At 35.3% G+C, this 23,858-nt stretch overlaps 1 protein-coding gene across 2 annotated transcripts in view; it reads left to right on the top strand.

Moving 5' to 3' along the window:
* Positions 1–23,858, top strand: part of BRINP3 (BMP/retinoic acid inducible neural specific 3) — a 404,334-nt gene that overhangs the window by 311,864 nt on the left and 68,612 nt on the right. For both annotated transcript variants that reach the window (XM_060088666.1, XM_060088667.1), the window contains one exon: positions 10,519–10,741. In XM_060088666.1, coding sequence (XP_059944649.1) covers positions 10,519–10,741 — 223 coding nt within the window. The remainder of the gene's footprint in view (positions 1–10,518; positions 10,742–23,858) is intronic.

Genomic DNA, 23,858 nt, shown 5'->3' with positions numbered 1-23,858 from the left:
GTGCCTAGAAGAGTGCTTGATACTTAAAAGATACCAGATATAAAAATCCTTATGCAATCATGAGTACGTACTTACAGTTTTGTTTATAACTAATGATCACATGTCATTGCAGGATATTTTAATTATTTATCAATACTCTGAAATTCACATACACTGTAACTTTACCATCTGAACCCCATTTGTCAGTTTCCTATCCATAAAACTAAAACATTATGCCTCTATCTCATAATGTTTCCTTCAACCTGAAATCCTTTTTCCATAGTAATATTAAGGCTTAGAACTGTACTATACATCTTATTTCAACTTTATTCTCCCACGTGAGTCACTCATGGCTTCATATTTTATATGACTAAGCTCAAACTCTACTTTTCCAAATGAATTATTCTATACATGTTTATAGTTAGCTGCAACTGTTTCTTTCTGGATCTTGTCAATTGGTTAAGCCACTTAAGAAACATTCTTAATTCATTCTATCTGTAATGTGCTGTCTTAGGCTTTTGTAAAGGGAGAATATAAAGAAACATAAAACATTGTCCTGCCCCTCAGAAAAAATATAAACTGGTCTCTCCTTTTATATTTCTTTGAGTCCATTGTTTTTCTCATTTTTCTCTCATAGTTGACTCTGTGTAATGATCTCTTAATTCAAAATTGTTTCACATCAAGTCTCAATAAAACCTGCCGATCCTATTGCAGGGTTATTATGAGATTGGATGTGATAATATTTGTGAAAAGTCTACCAAAGAAAAGCAGTCTTTAAAATATAAATATAGGGAATAATAATTTTACTTTTCTGTCAACTCCCCAAAGAGTTTATGTTTATTAAGGCAGGAGCCATACTTTTTTCAGACTTCTTTTGTTCTGGGCTCTAATTAATAACTGTGTCACTTTGAACAATTGGCTGAACCTTGCTAAGGCACATGTCCTCCTCGGTGAAATGCCAAAATAATAGTACCCATCTCCTAGGACTGCTGGAAGAATTAAAGGAGATAATTCACTTAAAGTGCTCAGCCCAGCACACATAGAATCACGGAATAAATTATAAAAAGAAAAATAATAGCTAGCATTTATTTATCACTAATTGTGTAAAAGGTATTCTATTACATTTTCATAATTACCTAATTTAATCTAAACCTATGAAGAAAGTACTATTATCATAGCTACAAAAATGATTATTAATGTAGTTTTAGCACTTAACTAGTGTAGTGATTGGCACACATTAGACACCCAATAAATATTTGTTATACTCTTGTTGAACTCCAGATTCTAATTACATTTGAGGCCCCCATTAGCTGTATCAGTCAGCATTCTTGTGAGAATAGAATCTGACTGCAGCAGAAAAGGAATTTATGTTCAGACATCGGATTGGATTACTCACAGAATCAGCAGGGGAAATGGAGAGCCTGGCCCCGAGGCTGTGCCAGGAACGATTGCTAAATCACATAGCAAGAGTGATTGCTTGAGGATATAAGGAGCAACAGAATCTGCAGCTGGCATCTCTGACATCCCGAGACAGATCACTGAAGTCATTGTTGTAAGTAATGCTACCAGATGATTCCTCTGCCGCTACTTCCAAGACCTATACATCTTTGTTATTAAGGGGAGCTGGAGGAACAGTTACTTGTTCTTTGCTTTGGACAAGATATCCACTGGACTCTCAGAAAGTTCACTCAGGCATCAGATGCTTGAATTTTCACAAAATGTATTTGCAGACCTTGCACACAGCTAAAGTATGGGCCAGCAGCCAGGATACCCGCCACTTGTGTGTTTCACATCTTTTCAGTATGATGTCATTAACAATATATGTCCCGTGACAGGATGAGACGGTGTGCGTTCCTGTGAAGTCAGTTGTCGCACATAGCGAATGATTTGATCCTTGAATACAATAGGATTGTTTCACTCTCGCAGCTGGCATAGGAAAGAAAATTGCTTCTAGTATTCCCTGTTTACAATGATAGAGAAAAGAGTTTGTACCAGAGAAGAAACTTTATCCCTAGTGTGAGGAGTCCTGCCACCAGTAAGCCACCACATCTGGAATGGCAGTGTTAATTAGAGTTACTCTATGATTGAGCTATCACCAACATGTGAGTTAATTAGTGATGGAATATGATTATTCTCAAAATTTTCAGTGTTGAGCCGATCTCTAATTCCTGCAATGGTGTCAGGCATAAAAAACAAGCAACATCACTTTGAATTTAGTCTTTTCATAAGAGAGGGAAGCTTCATTTTATCTTTCCTTTATAGATTTTACTTAATAGGCTAGGGAGCCGATGCTCTATTCTAATTCTTTATTCAGAGACTGGGAAAATAAACACGGCATGGGTTAGGGTCCCACTGGACCTGATTTGAGGAGGATTCAAGGAAAACCCAATTTGCTATCTTATTTCTATAAGGCCACTCTCCGATTCGTGGAATATTGTGGTATTTAGGAGCCCAAGGAATTAATTCACAATGCAAAGGAATTATTTGCTCTACTTAAGCTGTGGTGCAGGAGTTCTGAGTCCTTGAAATTATTCAGGACCAGGGACAGCATTCTTCTCGCTCATGAAAACTCAAGTCAGGCCTTTGTTGCAGACTTAACTTTTTTTTCTATTATACAAATTAAATAGGACCTCACAGCACTGGTTCCACATTTAAATCCCAAGGGACCATGACCTGATTAGCAAACTCTAAAATTCCTACAGATTAGACCTTCTCTGAGTAATACACGGGACCTATTACAGTACCCATGTCCACTGTGCCTCTGATTGTTAATAGCTGCTTCTAGGCTTCAGTCACAGAGGGGTAATTATATCCTAATTAAAACCAGAGATTCCATCTGATTTCACACAGATTTTCACAGTAACTGGTGTTCCCATCCTACAGAATACAATGTTCATCAGAGATGCTGGCAGATATTCTTTTTACCATTGCAATTAATGTTCTTTCTCCAATAAAAATCAGCAAGTTCTTGATAACCATTGGAAAATTAGAATATTTTCAATAAACTCCCCTGGGATATGATGGGTGATGAAAGTGGGACATGATGAACATTGGCTTCCTAATGAAGGTCATTCCTTCGATTAAGATCATTACAATGACTGAAAGCAGGACAGAGTTAGTCCATCAGGCAGGGCAGAAGGTGCTATTTCATGGGGACAAGGAAAGTAAGCATTTGGATTATTCTGAGTTCATCCCAGTCCTCCCCCATATCTACCTTCCAGTTCCCAGGTTCCCATCTCTTCCCAGTGTTCTTTCTAACTTTATCACATCTGGCAGGAATTTAAATTCAATCTTGGGATAAAAGTTTGTTTTGAAGCCCTACAGCTGCAAGAGATAAAAGATCCCTTTAGCACAGTCCTTGAAAGCCTCCAGTACTCACCAGTACTCCTTCTGTGCTTTGAGGAAAAAAAAAAAGTATAGGATTTTGAGCTCTTTAAGCAAGCTATCTCTATTTGTAGTAACCAAGTCACCCTCAGTCTTTGAATTTTTTATGTTCCTCATTCAGTTCTATGTAGGCACATAATCCCAAATGCCATTTCTACAACAAACTCTTCATTCTAGGTGAGCACGGGTGGTACTTCTGTTGTCAAACTTCCACCTTTAATACTGTATGGATTTAAAAAGCGTTTTTTTCCCAACTAATCCAGAAAACCAAGCACATCCTCTCCTTATTGTCCATGGAGACTCTTCCAAACCACTTCCTATACCAGTACCTCCATCACCCAAATTTTTTGCTGCAAGTAAGAAAAACAGGCTCTAGCTGACCCAACCTGATAAGGAACCTATGAAAGGATATTGGATAGCATATAGAATCATCAAGAAAGCTAGAGAAGCATACTCTTGTGCTACATAGTTGGGACCAAGGGAAAAATCTTGCAGAAGACTTATTTAGTGAGGTCACGATTGCTAAATGCAATGAACAGTGGATCGCTGTCGAGCTGCACCCCGCAGGCCTGAAACACTTGTACTTGCCCAGCTTCAAGACTGAAGAAAGAGCCCAGAGTCAGTGACAGAGACCTCAATGGTTTAATGGATGGGGGAGCTCACACGTCTGAAGCAAGGTCCTGGAGTAATACTCCCATCGTGTGCTGCAGACACCAGGACAGGATAGAATGGCCGTCTTTGCTCCCATAGACAGGGGGAGGTTACCAGTTATAGGGGAATTGACATCAAGTTGGCTTATTGGTTGCCAAGGAAACCAGCAGAAGGGCATCCCCCTTTGATAAGCATAGTGGAGAGTTCTGATCTAAAGCTAGAACAATCACTAGCTGAAGCCTGGGGCAAGTACTTAGGAAGGTCAGTTACGTGAGCGGGGTGTAGGTGAAGCAGGCACTGGTCAAGCAGGGGATGGACAGAGAGCAAGAGAATAGCCATCTTGAGTGGCCTGACCATACAACAGCACTACCATTACTGCTGTAACCACTATCTCCTTAGAGAATTGCTCTAGGCATCCTCTTTGTTATTGCATCAACAGCTTAAGATCCAAACTCTGCGTGGGTACACCTGATTTCTATAGCTTAGATGATGCATCCACTCTGTAGCTGCAAGGGCACTGGGGAAGTGACGACCTGGGTTAGGGTTAGTTAGTTATAGTTAGAGAGATAAACTATAACTATAGAAATAACATAGTTATAATTATAGAGATAAAGCTCTATTTGGGTAAGTTCTCAAACATTTGAAGAGGGGTTCATAAACAGGGCAATCCAGTGAAGGACAGATTCATTGTCTTTCTGTATTGAAGTATTTTAATATAAAAATATGATGTATCTTTCAGAGAAAAAACGGTCAGAAAAAGCACAACTAATTTCTAGGCAGCTACTAAGGAATTAGGTTCGACTTCTGATTTATGCCCGCTTGAACCCCTTTGTAGCCTCAGAAAATTGGCCAGTTCACAAGCTATTGAACAGGCTTGCCGTTTACTTTATGCAGCATTATAGTATTTTGTCAATTTCAACGTAAACTCTATACCCGTGGCTTATAGAATGGTTTGAATAGACTTGCATTGATATGTGACCACTCAAAGTCGTCTCAGTGATTTACTGTAGAAGTTGACAAAATTCTAAACTGGTACAAGTGACTCAAATAGTCCCTGAGAAATGTTTGGAGGAAAAAAAATACTTTGTGAAAGTTAAAAATCAGCCAGTTCTAGTCAGGATTATGGAATGGGTCAAAATTTGCCTATTCTGTACTCCGTCAAAGGTCAGATTGTCGTTTCAGCCATTGGTAACTTCTGCCATTCAGGACACCCATTGCCTAAATTTTCTCTGTCTTGACTTTTTTTTCCCCATTAGCCCTTCTTCCTACGCACTTTTGCATTTGTTTCTCAGTTTTGTGTCTTACCTACTTAAGGCTTGCATTTCTGGAACGTCAAGGTTCACAATTTATTTGCTAGGCAAATCTTTGTCCTTGAAAATCAGAGGAAGATAGAAGAATCCATACTATCTTCTAGGAAACTGTGATTCTCAAGAAACAAGAAACAGCTTTATTAGAAGGGATTCTGGTTGAGCAATAACTTTGAGGTCCAGTGATAGGTAGTTTGATATTCATTTGTCAGCATCGGAGGTAGTACTCCGTATAGGTATAAACCTACTGAAAGCTAAACAAACTGATAAACGAAAATCCATCCATAGAAACAGACTACATTTGCCATGTGTTCATGTATAGATAAGGCCTTGGTACTGCATTCAGTATAAGGAGATAATGTTTGCTTTTTTAACTTACTGATTACGGAAAATTTGTGTTACTAGAATATGTTACTAACATGTATTATTTCAAAAAATCCTGTGTTTACAAACATAAGCAGGAGAGAGGAGTTTGAAGACACTAGACCAGTAGTATCACAAAATGAGAAACGATTATGCTTCCTGCTTAAAAACAAATGTTTGCGTGGATTCTTCTTATATATCTGATACACATTTTTTTTTTGCCTATTACATCCTTTCATTTAAAGATTGTTCTGTGTCCATGTTCTTTACATACTTTGCTATATACTGTACAATATTTTGTTATTGTAGTAAGACTATTGCTATGCTTTCATAATACTTGAAATTATTATCCATATTGCATTGTCATTTCTACTGAAAAGATACTTTGAGTGTACCATTGTGTTAATTGATACAGGAAAAAAAAACATGGAATGTGAGCCAGTACGCTTTTATTTTTATATTAGCAAGTCACTAAATAATAGCATTTTATGTAAATGTATGAAACATAAGATATAAACATAGTGTACTGACAATTTAATAGTATTTTTTGGCTATGTTTTTTTTACTGATTCACAATATTTCTTTAAATTTTAGTAAAATAACACATTCATATGAAATAATAAATACCATAAAAGCACAAGTTTCCTCCCTGAGTCCTCCCTACCCATAGTCCTACTTTCTAATGGAAACAGCTTCTGTTTTGGATATTTTGGTGGATTTACAACTCAAGAAATTGTCTCTAAATAACACAAAATATCTGATTACTTTCCTACACTTTTGAGGAAGTAAATTATGAGCTCCCAAAGCTCTAGAAAATTTAGAATGCTTTAAAACACCTTTGAAAATATATTCCAAAGCAGTTCTGATCAGAGGTTCTGAATATGTGAAAATGCATTATCAATACATTGGTCAATGATTTTCATGCTCATCAATAAAGGCAGAAACACAAATCAGGCTCTATGTATTATGGCTGGTTATTTTACATCCTGAAAATGTTCCGTTCTCCACTCTTACCTATTTAATTCAACTGTGAAGCATGAGAATAAAGTGCATAAATATATAAATACATAAGATCAATATACAAATGCAGTAGCATTAATAAAATATTTTTGCTGACATTGAAGTCATGAAACTAAAAATCGTTGGCATTCTACATACATAACAGCTCCAGTAAAATTTACATGAAGGATTATTGGGGGGATTGAGTTAATATCTAAAGCACTTAAAATTGAGTTCCTACCAAAGTAAGAACTCGTGTTAACAGAGAGAGAGAGCGAATTAGTTCCAAAATTAGCTAATTGGATATCACATGTTAGCTAGAGTTTGCATTAGAGGAGAGGGGGAAAAAACCAACAAACCTTACTCAGCTATTTTAGAAAAAAACTCATTTTTAATGGAGGAATAGTTGTAATCTAGAGAATTAACATGGTGCCTGGCTAGTCTTCTGTAATTTATTGGAAAGACGTCACCTACCCTAATTCTCTTCACCTCCACAGAATTCATTAATATCATACAACTACCTTCGTATTATTTTTTGCTTCGTGTGAATTAGTTTTGTGAAGACGACTGACTGACTGTAAATTCCTTCCAGCATATAGGATGTTTATTACCACTACTATTATTGTTGTTGTTGTTTTGTTTCTCTATAGTCCTCAAAACTATGCTGAGCAAAAGTACTCAGTTCATACATACTTAGCAAACAGGGATTCCCAGATTAATCTCTGTCTAGTAATTCAGATATTGAATATATTTCTCCTGGGCTATTTTTATATGACATTAATTTGTTTTCTTTTATAAATTTATCCCCCCCAAAAGTATGGCTAGTCATTGTTTACTTGCCATTTGAAAAACAACAGCACTTTATCTCCTACATGGGTTTGGAAATTATTGTAGGGTAAAATGTTATCTGGTGTCCCCTAATCATTATCTTTTCTCTTTGTAGTTATGTAAATCTCTAGATTTATATAATAATTCTAATGTATCATTCAAATTTCATTTTCATATTCTATAAATAAGGACTTTACTAACTGCCAAAAATAAAAGAAAAGATATCCACAGGAATATTTCTGGAGATTCTATTGACTTCTAAGTAGAATGAATTTTAGAAAAGATGTTATTTTAACATTTAAAAATATTTAATATTATTTGTCATTTTAAAAAATAAGATGAAAGGTTTATTCATATTCTCACTCATAGACTGAAACATCTGTATGTTTTGTACACAACAGGTGTCCAATAAATGTTTTGGGTGACTGTCAGTGGTGACTCTTAATGACTTCATAATGAAGTAATTATTCAAATGTCATGTTAAAACTGTTTCTTAGAAATTACATAGTGCCAGTTTTCAGCGGACATACACTATTACATACACTTTGGTAAAATTAAATAAATTAACATATTCTTTAACGTGAATGAAATTTACTGACTTAGAAACTATCATAATACTACTATAACAAACAATGAAAATAACTAAAATATGCATACCCATGAAACAATAAAGGCTTGTCAAAAGTGTTCAAGTAAAAGATGACAATGAAATGAATGATTAGTTTTCACAGTAGTGGCATCTGCTCTGTGAATAATCCAAGGAATGCTTTCTAGTTTCCATGCACGAACTCCTTTATTCAAAGGAGAGAGTTTCTCAAAAGAGACATATGGGACCAAACAAAATGTAGGGTACTGTGAAATTGGAATTTTAAAATGTATCTCTTATTTATACCCTGCTTGCTTAAAAAAATGATTTGAAGCACATCAAATGGATATATCCTCAAAAATCTTTCCCCATAGATTTTGCAATAAAATGTCCTGTTTTTTCCTTTTTTTAAATTTTTCCTTCTTCTTCTGGTAAAGTCTATACCTTTAATGTCCAAAAGATGCCAGAACTTTGTATTTATTTCCTCTAGAAAAAATATCAACCCCAAAATTCATGAATACAATTTTCTGTTAATTGTCCAAAAGTTGCATTTTCCATCACTGATGAAATAGTTTGGATTTGATTATCAAAATAGTCCTGATTTATAAAAATATAAATTAGTTGCTTTAAATATGTATATGTATCAGTGTAGTTTATCTTTTCCCATGTAAATGGCATATTTTTTAAAATGTGGATGATAATTTGAAGGTTTTGAAACACTGCAATTGAGCCATTCTCTACTAATAAGGAATCGGTATTAACATACCTTGTCCAAGTTCAGTTAAACACTAACGTCTGTAACTGGCTATTTGAAAACAACTGTTTTTGAATTGGATATTTAAAACTAACAGTCATTTAAAACAACTGTAATATCATAGAATTTTAAAATAAAATGAGATTATTATTATCCAAAACTTTCTATCTCATTTACAAAGGAGGAAATTAAGGCACAGAGAGACTGAGGTTTAATGTATGCCATATAACATTTTTATGGGTAGAATAGTGACTAAAATGTGGCTTGTATCACTTACTAAATAATACATCTTCAGCCACTGAAAACATTTTCCAAATCTTGTCCTGTGCTGGAGTATATATGCAGAGGAAACCCAGCCACTCCAACATGGAACTGGGGGCAATGTGATATGCTAAACACAATAAATCCTTTAAAGAAATACTAAAATAAATAAAAAGTTTATGTTTTGAGTCCATGATCATAATATTTAAGAAGAAAAGGAGAGATGGGGAGAAGGCTCTACTCTCTTTGTTTCTGTTGTTAAAAATATTTTTGTGGTAAAATGTATATAGCATAAAATTTGCCATTTTAAATGTACAATTCAGTGACATTAATTACACTCACAATGCTGTGCAACCATCACCATTATCTTTTTTCCAAAAAGTTTTTATCACCCCAAACAGAAATTCTATAGCTATTATGCAAAAACTTCCCATCTGCTCTCCCCCCATCCCCTGGTAAATTCTAATCTATTTTCTGTCTCAATGAACTTGAACATTCTAAATATTTTATATAAGTGGAATCATACAATACTTGCCCTTTGTTCTCAGGCTTATTTCACTTCTAGCATGATATTTTGAAGGTTCATCCATGTTGTAGCATGCCTCAGAACTTCATTTATTTTTATGGCCCAGTAATATTCTATTTTACGTATATACCACACTTGGTAGAGCCATTCATCTATTGATGGATAGTTGGGTTGTCTCTATCTTTTGGCTCTTCTGTGTTGAGGTAATTAATAGACCTTTTAGATGATTATTTTATTGTGTCAACTTTTGTTCCTACTGTTAGTTACTTAGACAGTTGAAAAGAAAATAATTTAGACATGGTAATTATTGATACACACACAGAAAGCCAATACTGGAGCTTTAAATTCTTTTTTATTTTTTTCTCTTAAGTATACAGTTAGGTTTTAAACTGTTGTTTTAACAAATTGAATGTGGTCAGTTACTAAGGGAACAACCAGAGTACATAGTTGAATATTATATTTTACACTATAAAAGTTCCCTATTTTCAATACTTGGAACAAGTTATTAATACTATTGCCAAAAATGAAAGCTAGATTAATGACCACTACCTATGGGAAAAACTTCAATACCATCAAATTCAAATACCATCGAAAGTAGAATGTGGAAAAATTAAGTTTACCTTAAACTTTCTGCCCCCATTATTTGCTGTAGCATGATTATTTTAATTATCTTTTTCTGTGAATGTTCTTTCTTGAGGGGAACAAAAAAAGAAAACAATCCTAAAGCATAAAATAAATTTATTTCCTTCTTGCCATTAATTTGCTACACAGAAAATAATAGATTGTATTCTTTTTTAACGTTGACATACTAAATGTGTTTTGGGGAAAAGGGAAAATAATTATTTTATTATTAAAGTGTTGAATTTTGACATTTTTTCAGATGAATTCAAATTCTTTATGAAAAGACTACCCATGAATTATTTCCTCAACACGTCTACCATAATGCATTTGTGGACAATGGACTCTAATTTTCAGCGCCGCTATGAACAACTGGAGAACAGCATGAAGCAACTTTTCCTAAAGGCACAGAAAATTGTACACAAGCTCTTTAGCCTTAGCAAGAGATGTCATAAACAACCCCTCATCAGCTTGCCAAGACAAAGGTAAGACATGTAGCAATGTAGACAACTGAGGACAGCTCTATTGATTTTCTGAATGTAGATGTGGTAATATATATATAGCACAATGTTATTTATATTATTAGAGATAATCAGAAAACAACATGTAGTCTTAAGTCTCATAATAATTAATTGTAGTTATTTTACAAAGTAATAGTACAATGAGAGCACATACACTATTTTCTTTTTTTTAACTTTTCTTTTACTATCAGAATCAAATTTTTCTAACTTGTTGTGCATGGTAGTCAACTGATAATTGTATCACAGTGAACATAAAAACACAAAAACTTACAGTTACATTGTAAACCTAGGAAGTAAGCAGGAATAAAAAGTGAAATTTCTTAAGATTTTCAAATAAAAGAATTTAAATTTTTTAATTCTTTAAAAGAATTTAAATTTTTTCTTTGACCTGTGTTCAGAAAACCATAAAGCTCATTCTACATGAATCTGTGAAAATTGCTGGGAAAGTTTCAAACAATTTATATGAATGTTGACAGACTATTAAAATATTTGTGCCTGAACTGATCTGGGGAAGCACGGGTTTTAGATTTGCTAGTTTAAGATGTGTTGACCAGTCAGTGCAATAAAAATTTGCATGTATTTAGTAGAAGTCAGGTTGAAAATACATAAAATGAAAAGCTAAGGAAAAATTTAGGACAAAATCATAAGAAAGTATGCATTTGTACCAGTATCTCTATTATAAAATACTTGAAGTTTGACCTGATGCTTAAATCATTTGGCCTGATGCTTAAATCTGTAATTACAGATTTCTTTCACAAAAAACAACAACTGACTCTACACATTTTTAAAATTCGATTTCAAAATAAATTATTGGAATTTTTTTACAAGTCATTGGATTTTAGCATATTCAAACTTATGCAACCATCACCACAATCAAAGTTGAGAACATTGTCACTGTCCCCCAAAAACCTCAGCCTGTCCCCATACTCCACACCCATCCCTAGACTATTTGTCTCTATAGATTTGTCTAATCTACTAACTGTCCTCATAGATTTGCCTATTTTGGACATTTCATACAATATGTGGTCTTTTGTTACTGGCTTCTTTCACTTAGCATAGTGCTTTCTGGTTCACCCATGTTGTAGCATGTATCAGTAGTATGTGTATATCACATTTTACTTATCAGTTAATCGTTTGATGGACACTTGGGTTGTTTCCACTTTGGGGCTAGTATAAATAATGCTGCTGTCAACATTCATATGCTTTTTTAAAAATGTGGACATATGTTTTCAATTTTCTTGGATATGTATCTATGAGCAGAATTGACGCTTCAGAAGATAATCCTATATTTAACATTTTGAGGACCTGCCAAACTGTTTTCCAAAATGGCCGTACTATTTTATATTTCCACCAACCATGAGTGACAGCTCCCATGACTCCATATCCTCACCAACACTTTTTTTTTTTTTTGCGGTACGTGGGCCTCTCACTGTTGTGGCCTCTCCCGTTGAGGAGCACAGGCTCCGGATGCGCAGGCTCAGCGGCCATGGCTCACGGGCCCAGCCGCTCCGTGGCATGTGGGATTCTCCCAGACCGGGGCATGAACCCGTGTCCCCTGCATCAGCAGGTGGACTCCCAACCACTGCACCACCAGGGAAGCCCACCAACACTTTTTATTATCTGACCTTTTGATTATAGTCATCCAGGTGGATGTGAAGTGGCATCTTCCTGTGATTTTAATTTATATCTCTCCAGTGACTAATGATGCTAAACATCTTTTCATGTGTTTATTGCCCATTGTGTATATTCTTCGGAGAAATATCTATTTGAATTTTCTTCACTCATTTTTTGTTTGTTTTTTATTTGCATTATTAAGTTGTAAGGGTAAGTTACATATTTGGATGCCAGTCCCTTATCAGTCGTATGATATATAAATATCTCCTTCCAGTCTTTTCACTTTCTTATCCATCTCTTCTCCCCACCTGTCTGTCTGGTCAGTCTAGCCCAAAAGTTTGCCAATTTTGTTCCTTTTCAAAACATTAACTTTTAGTTTTCTTTATATTCTCTATTATTTTTCTCTTTTTTATTTGATTTTTCCACTGTGATTATCATTATTTCTTTTCTTCTATTTTCTTTGTGTGTACTGTAGTTTTCTTTTTCTAGTTTCATAGAAAAAGTGGGTTATGGACTTGAGAGCTTTCATTTTTTTTTTAATATAGGCTTTCACTGTTACAAATTTCTCTCCAAGCACTGGTATTAAGATTTGTTATTTTATGCATCCTGTAAGTTTTCTTATTCCTTCCACACATAGGATATTTTTTATATATCTGCCTGCATACTTCAAGGAAATATTCCTTAACAGAGAGTTATGGCTGGAGAAAGACACTGTTACTTTATGCTCTGTAAAAACTTTATGAACTTTATGCTCTGTGTGGGTTACATAGAGTTTGTAAACCACTGAAATAGATGGTTCTACCCTCAAACATAATAGGAAATACAATAGAATGGGATGGAAGCAAATTGATGAGTTTGCTTATAAACTTGTTGACTTTAAGTGTTCTTTCAATCACATTCAACTGGAGCTGGATATATGTCTGAAGCTCAGGGGAGATTTGGGAGAGTAAGATGGCAAACATCAGTGCACGTGAAACCGTAAGATCTGAATGTAATACCATGGGAAATATGTAGACAGAATCTGAGGATACATTTAAGGAATGAGTGGAGAAATGGAAACTGAAAATGAAACAAATAGTGGGGTAAAATATAGCAAAAGAGATTAATTTCTATTAAAATAAAAATTAAATATTCAATTTAATATTAAATATTCAATTTTTGAATTTAGCTTAATTCCTATGTTGGCTATTACTCATCACACACAATAAAAAAAATACAGACTTCTTGCTAGATGAAAGATTTTTATTGAATTTGGATTTTTTCCCCAGCACGTTTACAGGAATGTGAGATTTTTGTTTCTGTTTTGCTTTTTATTTTCCCCATTTTAATAGAATAATATGAAATTACATTAGGACAACAAAAAAATATGTACTAGAGTTTGTTAGTAGAATACAGTGGAAAAGAGGCTGGAAATCTGTAGGGTGTGTTTTCAGAAATTTTTGAAAGAGAAAGTGGATAAGCAATATCAGTGACTCACTTCTAGCAGAAATTCTGTTTTATTACCCTGTCTTTATGGAATTTTTTCAGCTATTCTCTTGAATTCATCTAACCCTAAGAACTGGTTTTCAATATCTGATATTTTAAAATCTGGAAAAATAAACAAAAACAAACTAAAATGAAACCTGCAAAGTACACCTCCATTAACATTGTTTTCTAACACTTCCTGTATAATGTGGGTCAATTGAAGTTTTTCTTTATAATGTACAGTGTAATTCTTTCTTTCTGGTAAAGCGTGTGGCCCTCTATCCAAATAGCAAGTCTGCACTGCTACTACTATGCCTCTCATGAATTCACGTGACATCAAAATCCTTTTTCTTACCGAAGTAAATTCCAAAGCCTGTGATAATCTTGTTTCTTTGAGGTAGTCAACTTTTGTTGCTATTCTAAAATTTTTGAGGTAAGTAAAAATGACATATTCATTTCATTAAAGAAAAATAGTTGTAACAATTATTGAGAAGTAATTAGGTAGTGTTCCTATAAAGTGCCTCAACTATACTATTTTGTGCTGTCATGTCTTATTCACAGAGCAGCCAAGGGTCCATAGAAATACTACATTTAAAGGTCTGTTGGCAAAGGCTTAACAACAAACTCTTTAGGGGAGAAAAATACCTGATTTATAGAATTTACTAGTTCTTGTAGTATAAATATTTCCACCATGGTCAATTTCAAGCTAGCAATGTGCTGTCACAGCACGCAGAGTTGGGCAGGTCTACACAGTTGGTTCTCCTGAGGCAGTGCATGCGGCTGCAGTAAACCACTAAAAATTTATTAAAATATTTTTACAAAGTTATCTCTTCTTCATTAACAATGGAAAGTGAGATAGGATGAAATCACTTCTCTAACGTCACAGAGAAGAATGAGTTTAGGTCTATGTCATTCTTTATCTGAGAGCTATGTCATGTACTTCTTATATATGCTCTATGACAGGAGTTAGAAATTGGCATATAGGCCAAATCTAGCCCTCACCGATTTTTGTATCAGGCTGTGAGGCAAGGGTGTTTTTTAATATTTTAAATTGTTGAAAAAAACCAGAAGGAGAATAATATTTTTGATTGATGAAGATGTATGGAATTCATATTAAAATGTGCAGAAACGAAAAAGCCATACTTATATGTTTACATATTGTCTGTGGCCACTTTCACACCCTAATTGCAGTTAGTTGCCACAGAGAGACAGCACGGTCCTGAAACGCTACAATAGTTGCTACCTGGCTCCAACAGAAAAATTTTATCAACCTGTGCTCTAATATAATATATATTCTCTGTCTTTAAAAATGTTATCAAGTGTTTTAAAGGTATTTAACTTGTATATCGTTGAAATGTTTTATATTATAAATACATTTTATGTTAAAGAAAGAATATTATTACTTTAGTCTCCATCATATGGAAGCCTTATACAACCAGACTGAATCCTGAATCCCGAGTATTTGTGGAGTAATACTATCTTACTAATAATAACATATATAATTATATATATATATATAAATACATACACATGTGCATATATTATATTATATATTATATGCATACATTATATTATAGATCTATACATTATATATAAACTTTAATATATAATATGTATATATCAATACATATATATGCATATGTATATGTACTTTAACATAACAACCATAGGAATAGTCTAAAACCCTGTATATCAAAATGATTTTAGTTGAAGTGCCATTTCAAGCTCATCTCCAAATGCAGATTTACATTATTTCATGGAGTCAGACAAATTTCCCATCTCTCTCCTCCTTCTCCTCATGATCTTCTCCAATTCTAGTCCAATTCAAAATGATATTATGATCATGAACTAAGAGGAAGAACAAAGAAAATGAACACTTGAGAAAAGGAAGTTGAAAGACTGAACAGTATCTGTGGGTAGGGGAGGATAAAGTCTGGGAATGCTGAAATAAACTATGGGAATATTTAACATGTTTGGGAAGGATTGCCCTGCCCACTGGAACTCTGAAAACATGAGACGCAGGCAGAATTTTAAGACATCTGAATGCTTAGTTATCTGCTAGAGCTCCTAGAGTCAGCTTTCACATTCACAGACAGCAAGTGCTCAATACATATTTGATGAGTGCTCTGTGATATTTTTCTTAATACTTTAGTTCAACCTCTGAACACACACAGCAATGAATTATTACTTTATGTAAAATGTTTTCCACTCTACATAAATTGGATCACCTGTTAACAATATGCATATCATGTTCTATTTTTTTCTTTTTCTTTTTTTTGCGGTACACGGGCCTGTCACTGCTGTGGCCTCTTCCGTTGTGGGATACAGGCTCCGGACATGCAGGATCAGTGGCCATGGCTCACGAGCCCAGCCGCTCCACGGCATGTGGGATCTTCCCGGACCAGGGCACGAACCTGTGTCCCCTGCATCTGCAGGCGGACTCTCAACCACTGTGCCACCAGGGAAGCCCCATGTTCTATTTTGTTTCTCCATTAAGCAGGTGAATGCCCTCCCCCATTCCTTCAAATGGACCTGAGACAGTGTCTTTGTCTCTTCAGGCTGCTCTTCACAAAAAATGCCACAGACTGGGTGGCTCACAAACAACAGTTCACAATTCTGAAGATTCAAGTCCAAGATCTAGGTGCCATCGTGGTGGGGTTCTGGTGAAGAACACTAATCTCATTCAAGAGGGCTCCATCCTCATGACCTAAGCACCTCCCAAAGTCCCCACCTCCTAACAGCATCATCTTTGGGGGTTAAGATTCCAATACATAAATTTTGGGGGGACACAGCATTCATATCGTAGCAGACAGGGTTGGTCTCTATTAGTAAGACCTTGAGATGTGAGGGTGAGAAGACTAGCCAGCCATTTCTTTTGTGCAGGCATCCTGTCCATGGTGGATGACAATGAAGCTGGCATGTAGACCCAATATGAGACAGAGAATTAAGGTATCATTCAAACCTCTGCTTTCATTTGACTTCTAGATCCAGTGTACTTCTCTTTCTGAGGTTTTGTTATTCAACTTTTCCTTCTCTAACTCAGGCATGACCCTTTTTGTCCCATATGCATCATCAAGCAGTTACCACTCTATTATGCATACAAGAAAAATAGACATTTTAACATTTTCATGGGGAGAAATCTTTGCGAATGATGTTTCCCACTATCTGACATACAGGAATGATGTATAAAAATCCTTTTAAATCATATTTTTCCCTTAGTTCTTTTTCATCCCTTTTCAGCCTATTTTCTTTCTTCCCTTCCTCCTTTGCTGAATATCCGAACATTTTCCCTCTTTATTGACCCTCATTCTCTTCAATATGTCCCCTCTTTACTGAAACCTTTCTATAAACTTTTCTTTTCAATTCAGATGATTTAGTGCTCCTGGAATCCCAATTTACAATTTCTCACTAATCTTCTGCAAAATAGTGCCTCTTCACCTTAGTTAAACTTTCCTTTTTAATGCATTCAAACACATGAGATACTGCATCTGATTATCTTTCCAATAAATTAGTTAATTGGAGTTGGTTTCCTTCACTTGTAAAATCTAACATATAAATAGATATCAATCTAGATGATATGAAAAAGCTAATAAAAATCTGTTTCAATTTTGAATATGTCCTGGAAGCAGTAATAATGAAGTATGAACATATGATTTTCCTGTGGTAATAAATATCCTCAACATGGCATAGAACTTACTTGAGACAGAGGAGGACTCTCAAAGTCTAGTACGGTAAATACGTTTGCTTTTTTCTTTGTTTTGATAGTTAATTTTATCAAAGTCTGTGTATTATTAGTGTACATATAATCATCAAATTCACCATTATTACACAATGTTGAGAGAGGCAATTTGGGAGACTATTGGCCTGGGAATGCGAACAATGAAAAAGCGTAAGTTGTTGCCAAGTCTTAATGTACATTATATAAACGAATAAAGAACTATAAATACATAACATTAAAAGCAACAATATAAGGTAAATATAGCTGTTAAACATTGGAAAAAATCACATTTTATTTGGTATATGAACAAAATGGAAATCTGTGAAGATAAATTATAACTTCCTAATTTATAAACAATAGAAATACAGAAATGAGAAGAATTTTAAGTCATTATCAGGATATTTTTAAGTAGTTCTGAGTATTCAAAAATGTGATCAGGGTTTATAATTCTTTTTTTTTTTTTTTTTTTTTTAGTTTCTGCTTTATAACAAAGTGAATCAGTCATACATATACATCTGTTCCCACATCCCTTCCCTCATGCATCTCCCTCCCTCCCACCCTCCCCATCCCACCCCTCCAGGCGGTCACAAAGCACTGAGCTGATCTCCCTGTGCTCTGCGGCTGCTTCCCACTATCTATCTACCTTACGTTTGGTAGTGTATATATGTCCATGCCTCTCTTTCACTTTGTCACAGCTTACCCTTCCCCCTCCCCATATCCTCAAGTCCATTCTCAAGTAGGTCTGTGTCTTTATTCCCGTTTCACCCCTAGGTTCTTCATGACATTTTTTTTTTAATTCCATATATATGTGTTAGCATACGGTATTTCTCTTTCTCTTTCTTTTTTTTTCTATTTTTTTTATTAGTTTCTGCTTTATAACAAAGTGAATCAGTCATACATATACATCTGTTCCCACATCCCTTCCCTCATGCATCTCCCTCCCTCCCACCCTCCCTATCCCACCCCTCCAGGCGGTTACAAAGCACCGAGCTGATCTCCCTGTGCTCTGCGGCTGCTTCCCACTATCTATCTACCTTACGTTTGGTAGTGTATATATGTCCATGCCTCTCTTTCGCTTTGTCACAGCTTACCCTTCCCCCTCCCCATATCCTCAAGTCCATTCTCAAGTAGGTCTGTGTCTTTATTCCCGTTTTACCCCTAGGTTCTTCATGACATTTTTTTCTTAACTTCCATATATATGTGTCAGCATACAGTATTTGTCTTTCTCTTTCTGACTTACTTCACTCTGTATGACAGACTCTAAGTCTATCCACCTCATTACAAATAGCTCAGTTTCGTTTCTTTTTATGGCTGAGTAATATTCCATTGTATATATGTGCCACATCTTCTTTATCCATTCATCCGATGATGGACATTTAGGTTGTTTCCATCTCCGGGCTATTGTGAATAGAGCTGCAATGAACATTTTGGTACATGTCTCTTTTTGAATTATGTTTTTCTCAGGGTATATGCCCAGTAGTGGGATTGCTGGGTCATATGGTAGTTCTATTTGTAGTTTTTTAAGGAACCTCCATACCGTTCTCCATAGTGACTGTACCAATTCACATTCCCACCAGCAATGCAAGAGGGTTCCCTTTTCTCCACACCCTCTCCAGCATTTATTGTTTCTAGATTTCTTGATGATGGCCATTCTGACAGGTGTGAGATGATATCTCATTGTAGTTTTGATATGCATTTCTCTAATGATTAATGATGTTGAGCATTCTTTCATGTGTTTGTTGGCAGTCTGTGTATCTTCTTTGGAGAAATGCCTATTTAAGTCTTCTGCCCATTTTTGGATTGGGTTGTTTGTTTTTTTGCTATTGAGCTGCATGAGCTGCTTGTAAATTTTGGAGATGAATCCTTTGTCAGTTGCTTCATTTGAAAATATTTTCTCCCATTCTGAGGGTTGTCTTTTGGTCTTGTTTATGGTTTCCTTTGCTGTGCAAAAGCTTTGAAGTTTCATTAGGTCCCATTTGTTTATCTTTGTTTTTATTTCCATTTCTCTAGGAGGTGGGTCCAAAAGGATCTTGCTGTGATTTATGTCATAGAGTGTTCTGCCTATGTTTTCCTCTAAGAGTTTGATAGTTTCTGGCCTTACATTTAGGTCTTTAATCCATTTTGAGCTTATTTTTGTGTATGGTGTTAGGGAATGATCTAATCTCATACTTTTACATGTCCCTGTCCAGTTTTCCCAGCACCACTTATTGAAGAGGCTGTCCTTTCTCCACTGTACATTCCTGCCTCCTTTATCAAAGATAAGTTGACCATATGTGCATGGGTTTATCTCTGGGCTTTCTATCCTGTTCCATTGATCTATCTTTCTGTTTTTGTGCCAGTACCACACTGTCCTGATTACTGTAGCTTTGTAGTATAGTCTGAAGTCAGGGAGCCTGATTCCTCCAGCTCCGTTTTTCGTTCTCAAGATTGCTTTGGCTATTTGGGGTCTTTTGTTTTTCCAAACAAATTTTGAAATTTTTTGTTCTAGTTCTGTGAAAAATGCCATTGGTAGTTTGATAGGGATTGCATTGAATCTGTAGATTGCTTTGGGTAGTAGAGTCATTTTCACAATATTGATTCTTCCAATCCAGGAGCATGGTATATCTCTCCATCTATTTGTATCATCTTTAATTTCTTTCATCAGTGTCTTATAATTTTCTGCATACAGGTCTTTTGTCTCCTTAGGTAGGTTTATTCCTAGATATTTTATTCTTTTTGTTGCAGCGTTAAATGGGAGTGTTTTCTTGATTTCACTTTCAGATTTTTCATCATTAGTGTACAGGAATGCCAGAGATTTCTGTGCATTAATTTTGTATCCTGCTACTTTACCAAATTCATTGATTAGCTCTAGTAGTTTTCTGGTAGCATCTTTAGGATTCTCTATGTATAGTATCATGTCATCTGCAAACAGTGACAGCTTTACTTCTTCTTTTCCAATTTGGATTCCTTTTATTTCCTTTTCTTCTCTGATTGCTGTGGCTAAAACTTCCAAAACTAGGTTGAATAAGACTGGTGAGAGTGGGCAGCCTTGTCTTGTCCCTGATCTTAGTGGAAATGGTTTCAGTTTTTCACCATTGAGGACAATGTTGGCTGTGGGTTTGTCATATATGGCCTTTATTATGTTGAGGAAAGTTCCCTCTATGCCTACTTTCTGCAGGGTTTTTATCATAAATGGGTGTTGAATTTTGTCGAAAGCTTTCTCTGCATCTATTGAGATGATCATATGGTTTTTCTCCTTCAATTTGTTAATATGGTGTATCACGTTGATTAATTTGCATATATTGAAGAATCCTTGCTTTCCTGGAATAAACCCCACTTGATCATGTTGTATGATCCTTTTAATGTGCTGTTGGATTCTGTTTGCTAGTATTTTGTTGAGGATTTTTACATCTATGTTGTTACATCTATGTTCATCAGTGGTATTTTCTTTCTTTGTGACATCCTTGCCTGGTTTTGGTATCAAGGTGATGGTGGCCTCGTAGAATGAGTTTGGGAGTGTTCCTTCCTCTGAAATTGTTTGGAAGAGTTTGAGTATAATTCTTATCTTGTATTTATAAAATATATAATCTCGGCAAACAAAAATACTAATTTTTTTGTTTCTTTAATAATGAACAGAGATAAACTTTGGTTATATTATATGTGGTATTACAGTATTTATTCCTAGAAAAAATGGATTAAACATGCTTTAAAGAGGCATTTATACATAAGAAGCATTTTTTAGGCTACTGCCAGCTTGAGCAAGAGTAATTATAGGGTCATAGATACTATACCCTTACCAAAAAAAAGGAAAGTTTGGGGTGGAGGTGTATTTCAACTCTCCCATTTTAATGACCTTAAATTTCATTCTTTAAGAGTCACTCTACAAAGTGAGTTCAGTGTAGTCTTTTCCTATTATTTTAGCGGCAAATCTTCTAGCTGAAATTCTCTATGATGACCTTGACCAGAAGTTATCAACTGTTTGGTCTCAGGACCTTTTCAAATGCATAAAAATTACTGAAAAACCCAAAGAACTTTTGTGTATGGAAGCTGTAAATCTATATATGTATGTATGTACATGGAAGTCTATATATACCATAGTAAAAATTAAAACTAAGAGCTTTTAAAATATGTACTTATTAATACAATTTAAAGAACAATAAGCAAGCTCATTACATATTAACATATAGAACATTTAAACTTAATGATTTTTGCACATTTCCTTAATATTTGGCTTAAGAAAAAATAATTGAATTTGCATTGCTGTTTCTGCATGTAATCTGTTGCAAACTGTAGTTTTGTAGCTTCACACAGTTTTATTGGAGAAATGAGAATTGCAGTGCCCTTTTTGAATAATTGTGGATATTATTCTTAGATACTACACCAAAATTCAACAAGTGGGGGATTCTTATAAGTCAGTTGTAATACAGAATCTAAAACCATGCAATGAACATATTAAAATCTATTACATTAAATTATTTAGTCTGATTTGTACCTCAGATGGATCTTCTACCCATGCATAGAAAATCATGTGTTAGTCATTTGAAAAATACTGGTTCACTCAACTATGAAGATCTCCTAAATGTTGATGCATATCATTATATAATTACAAAAAAATTTCATTCCTTAATATCATCATTGGAGTCATAAGAAAAGTCTTTATATATTGGGAAGCTGTTAGTCTCTTAGTGGCAGATACAAGTTTTCCAAATTTTTAATTTTCACTTGAAAGCTAGAATTTTAACATTGCCCTTAAATATATCAGTTTGTCATGAAGTGAGATTTTTTTTCAGTTTTGATAACAGATCTGCCAAATATCCAAGTCTGAATAACCATAGTTGGTTTGTCATCATACTGTCAAGTAAAAATAGTTGCCAGAAAAAATTTGGTTACCTCAGGTTGCAACTGAGACAATTGCACGAGTGTTGTTGCTCGAGGCAACCACTGTGGTTCAGTGTGCAGCACAAGTGCACTATTCATGTGCCCATTTGGTTTTGACATGACTTGTACTGAAAACTGAGATACAATAAACTTGTTTTTACTGCCTCACCAGGAACATTTTAAAACCAAATATACTTTCTTTTTGTCCTACAAGCATGTAGCCAAAAAGAATATATATCTACTAGTACATTCTTGATTTGTGCTAAGTTTCTTGCAGTAGCTTACCCACCATTGTTTTTGACACCATCAATGCAAAAGTCAACAGAATGCAAAAAAAAATAACATCTTGGTATTTCTGTGCAAATACTTCTTTTCACTTTGTACACACCTTACAGGATCTTACTTTGCTTTCCCACTTCCCACTCACCCACACCAAAGGGCTAGTGGACCACTCTTTGAGAAAGCCACTCTAGGTCAATTTCAACTCTTTATAATGTTACTGAACCAAACTTGGGTCTGCTCTCCAATATGCAGTAGAGCCAATCTACTGACACAGGGTAGTGGTAAAGGAAAGTGCAGCATTTGTTCCAGGGCCAATCAAGGAGAACAGGCGCTCATGCTCAAAAGACCTGAACTTCCCAATGGCTTTCAGAGAAGAGGTTTTAAAGGCAGTGTGATGGAGGGAAGGGGCTGCAGGGTGCGTGATCAGCTCGTGCACAATTCTATGCTTGGTTGGCATCAAAGTGAAGTTTCTAGCTTCATCAGCCTTCTGGTTTCAACCAGCCTAGGGTCTATGTTTTGCAGTCAGCAGTTTTCATCTCGTGGGGTTCTGCTTCCTATAAAAACAATTTAGGAATGTGTGTCAGGCCTTTATCTGTATCTTTCAGGGAACTGGGAGTTCAGTGATTCTGCTCTTTGGTGGATTTATAGTCTAGATTGTTACCAGTTTCCTGGCTCAACAGCTATTCCTTGTTTCTACATCTTCACATTTCCCAATCATTAACTTTTGAGCCAGCCTTTAGAGACTCAAGGGAGGCCTGGGAGACTAAAGCAAAAGCCTTTCACTTCAAAGGGTAGGGACACAGGAGCTTGTATATGGTTTCATAAGGACCTAATAGACCTAGAAGACAAATTGTGGGGCTATCATAGAGGTTACATCCCTTCTTCATTTACTTCTCTTTCTTTCATAATGCAACCCCTGGTTTTAGCAAAGCACATGCTGCACCACCCCTCTCAGTCTCCCTTGAACCCAGGGTGGATACCGAATGGATGTAAGTGGAAGGAATGCATGACACTTCTGAGTTGGATCCTTAAAAAAAGAAGAATGCATACCATCTACACTCTCATATTCTCCCTGGGTAAAATGCAAATGTGATGGCTAGAACTAAAAATTATGATGTGAAAAAACATATTAATATATGTAAAGCC

The sequence above is a fragment of the Mesoplodon densirostris genome, chromosome 2 (assembly GCF_025265405.1).
Source record: "Mesoplodon densirostris isolate mMesDen1 chromosome 2, mMesDen1 primary haplotype, whole genome shotgun sequence".
NCBI lineage: Eukaryota > Metazoa > Chordata > Mammalia > Artiodactyla > Ziphiidae > Mesoplodon > Mesoplodon densirostris.
This window is presented reverse-complemented; position numbering and strand designations above follow the sequence as displayed.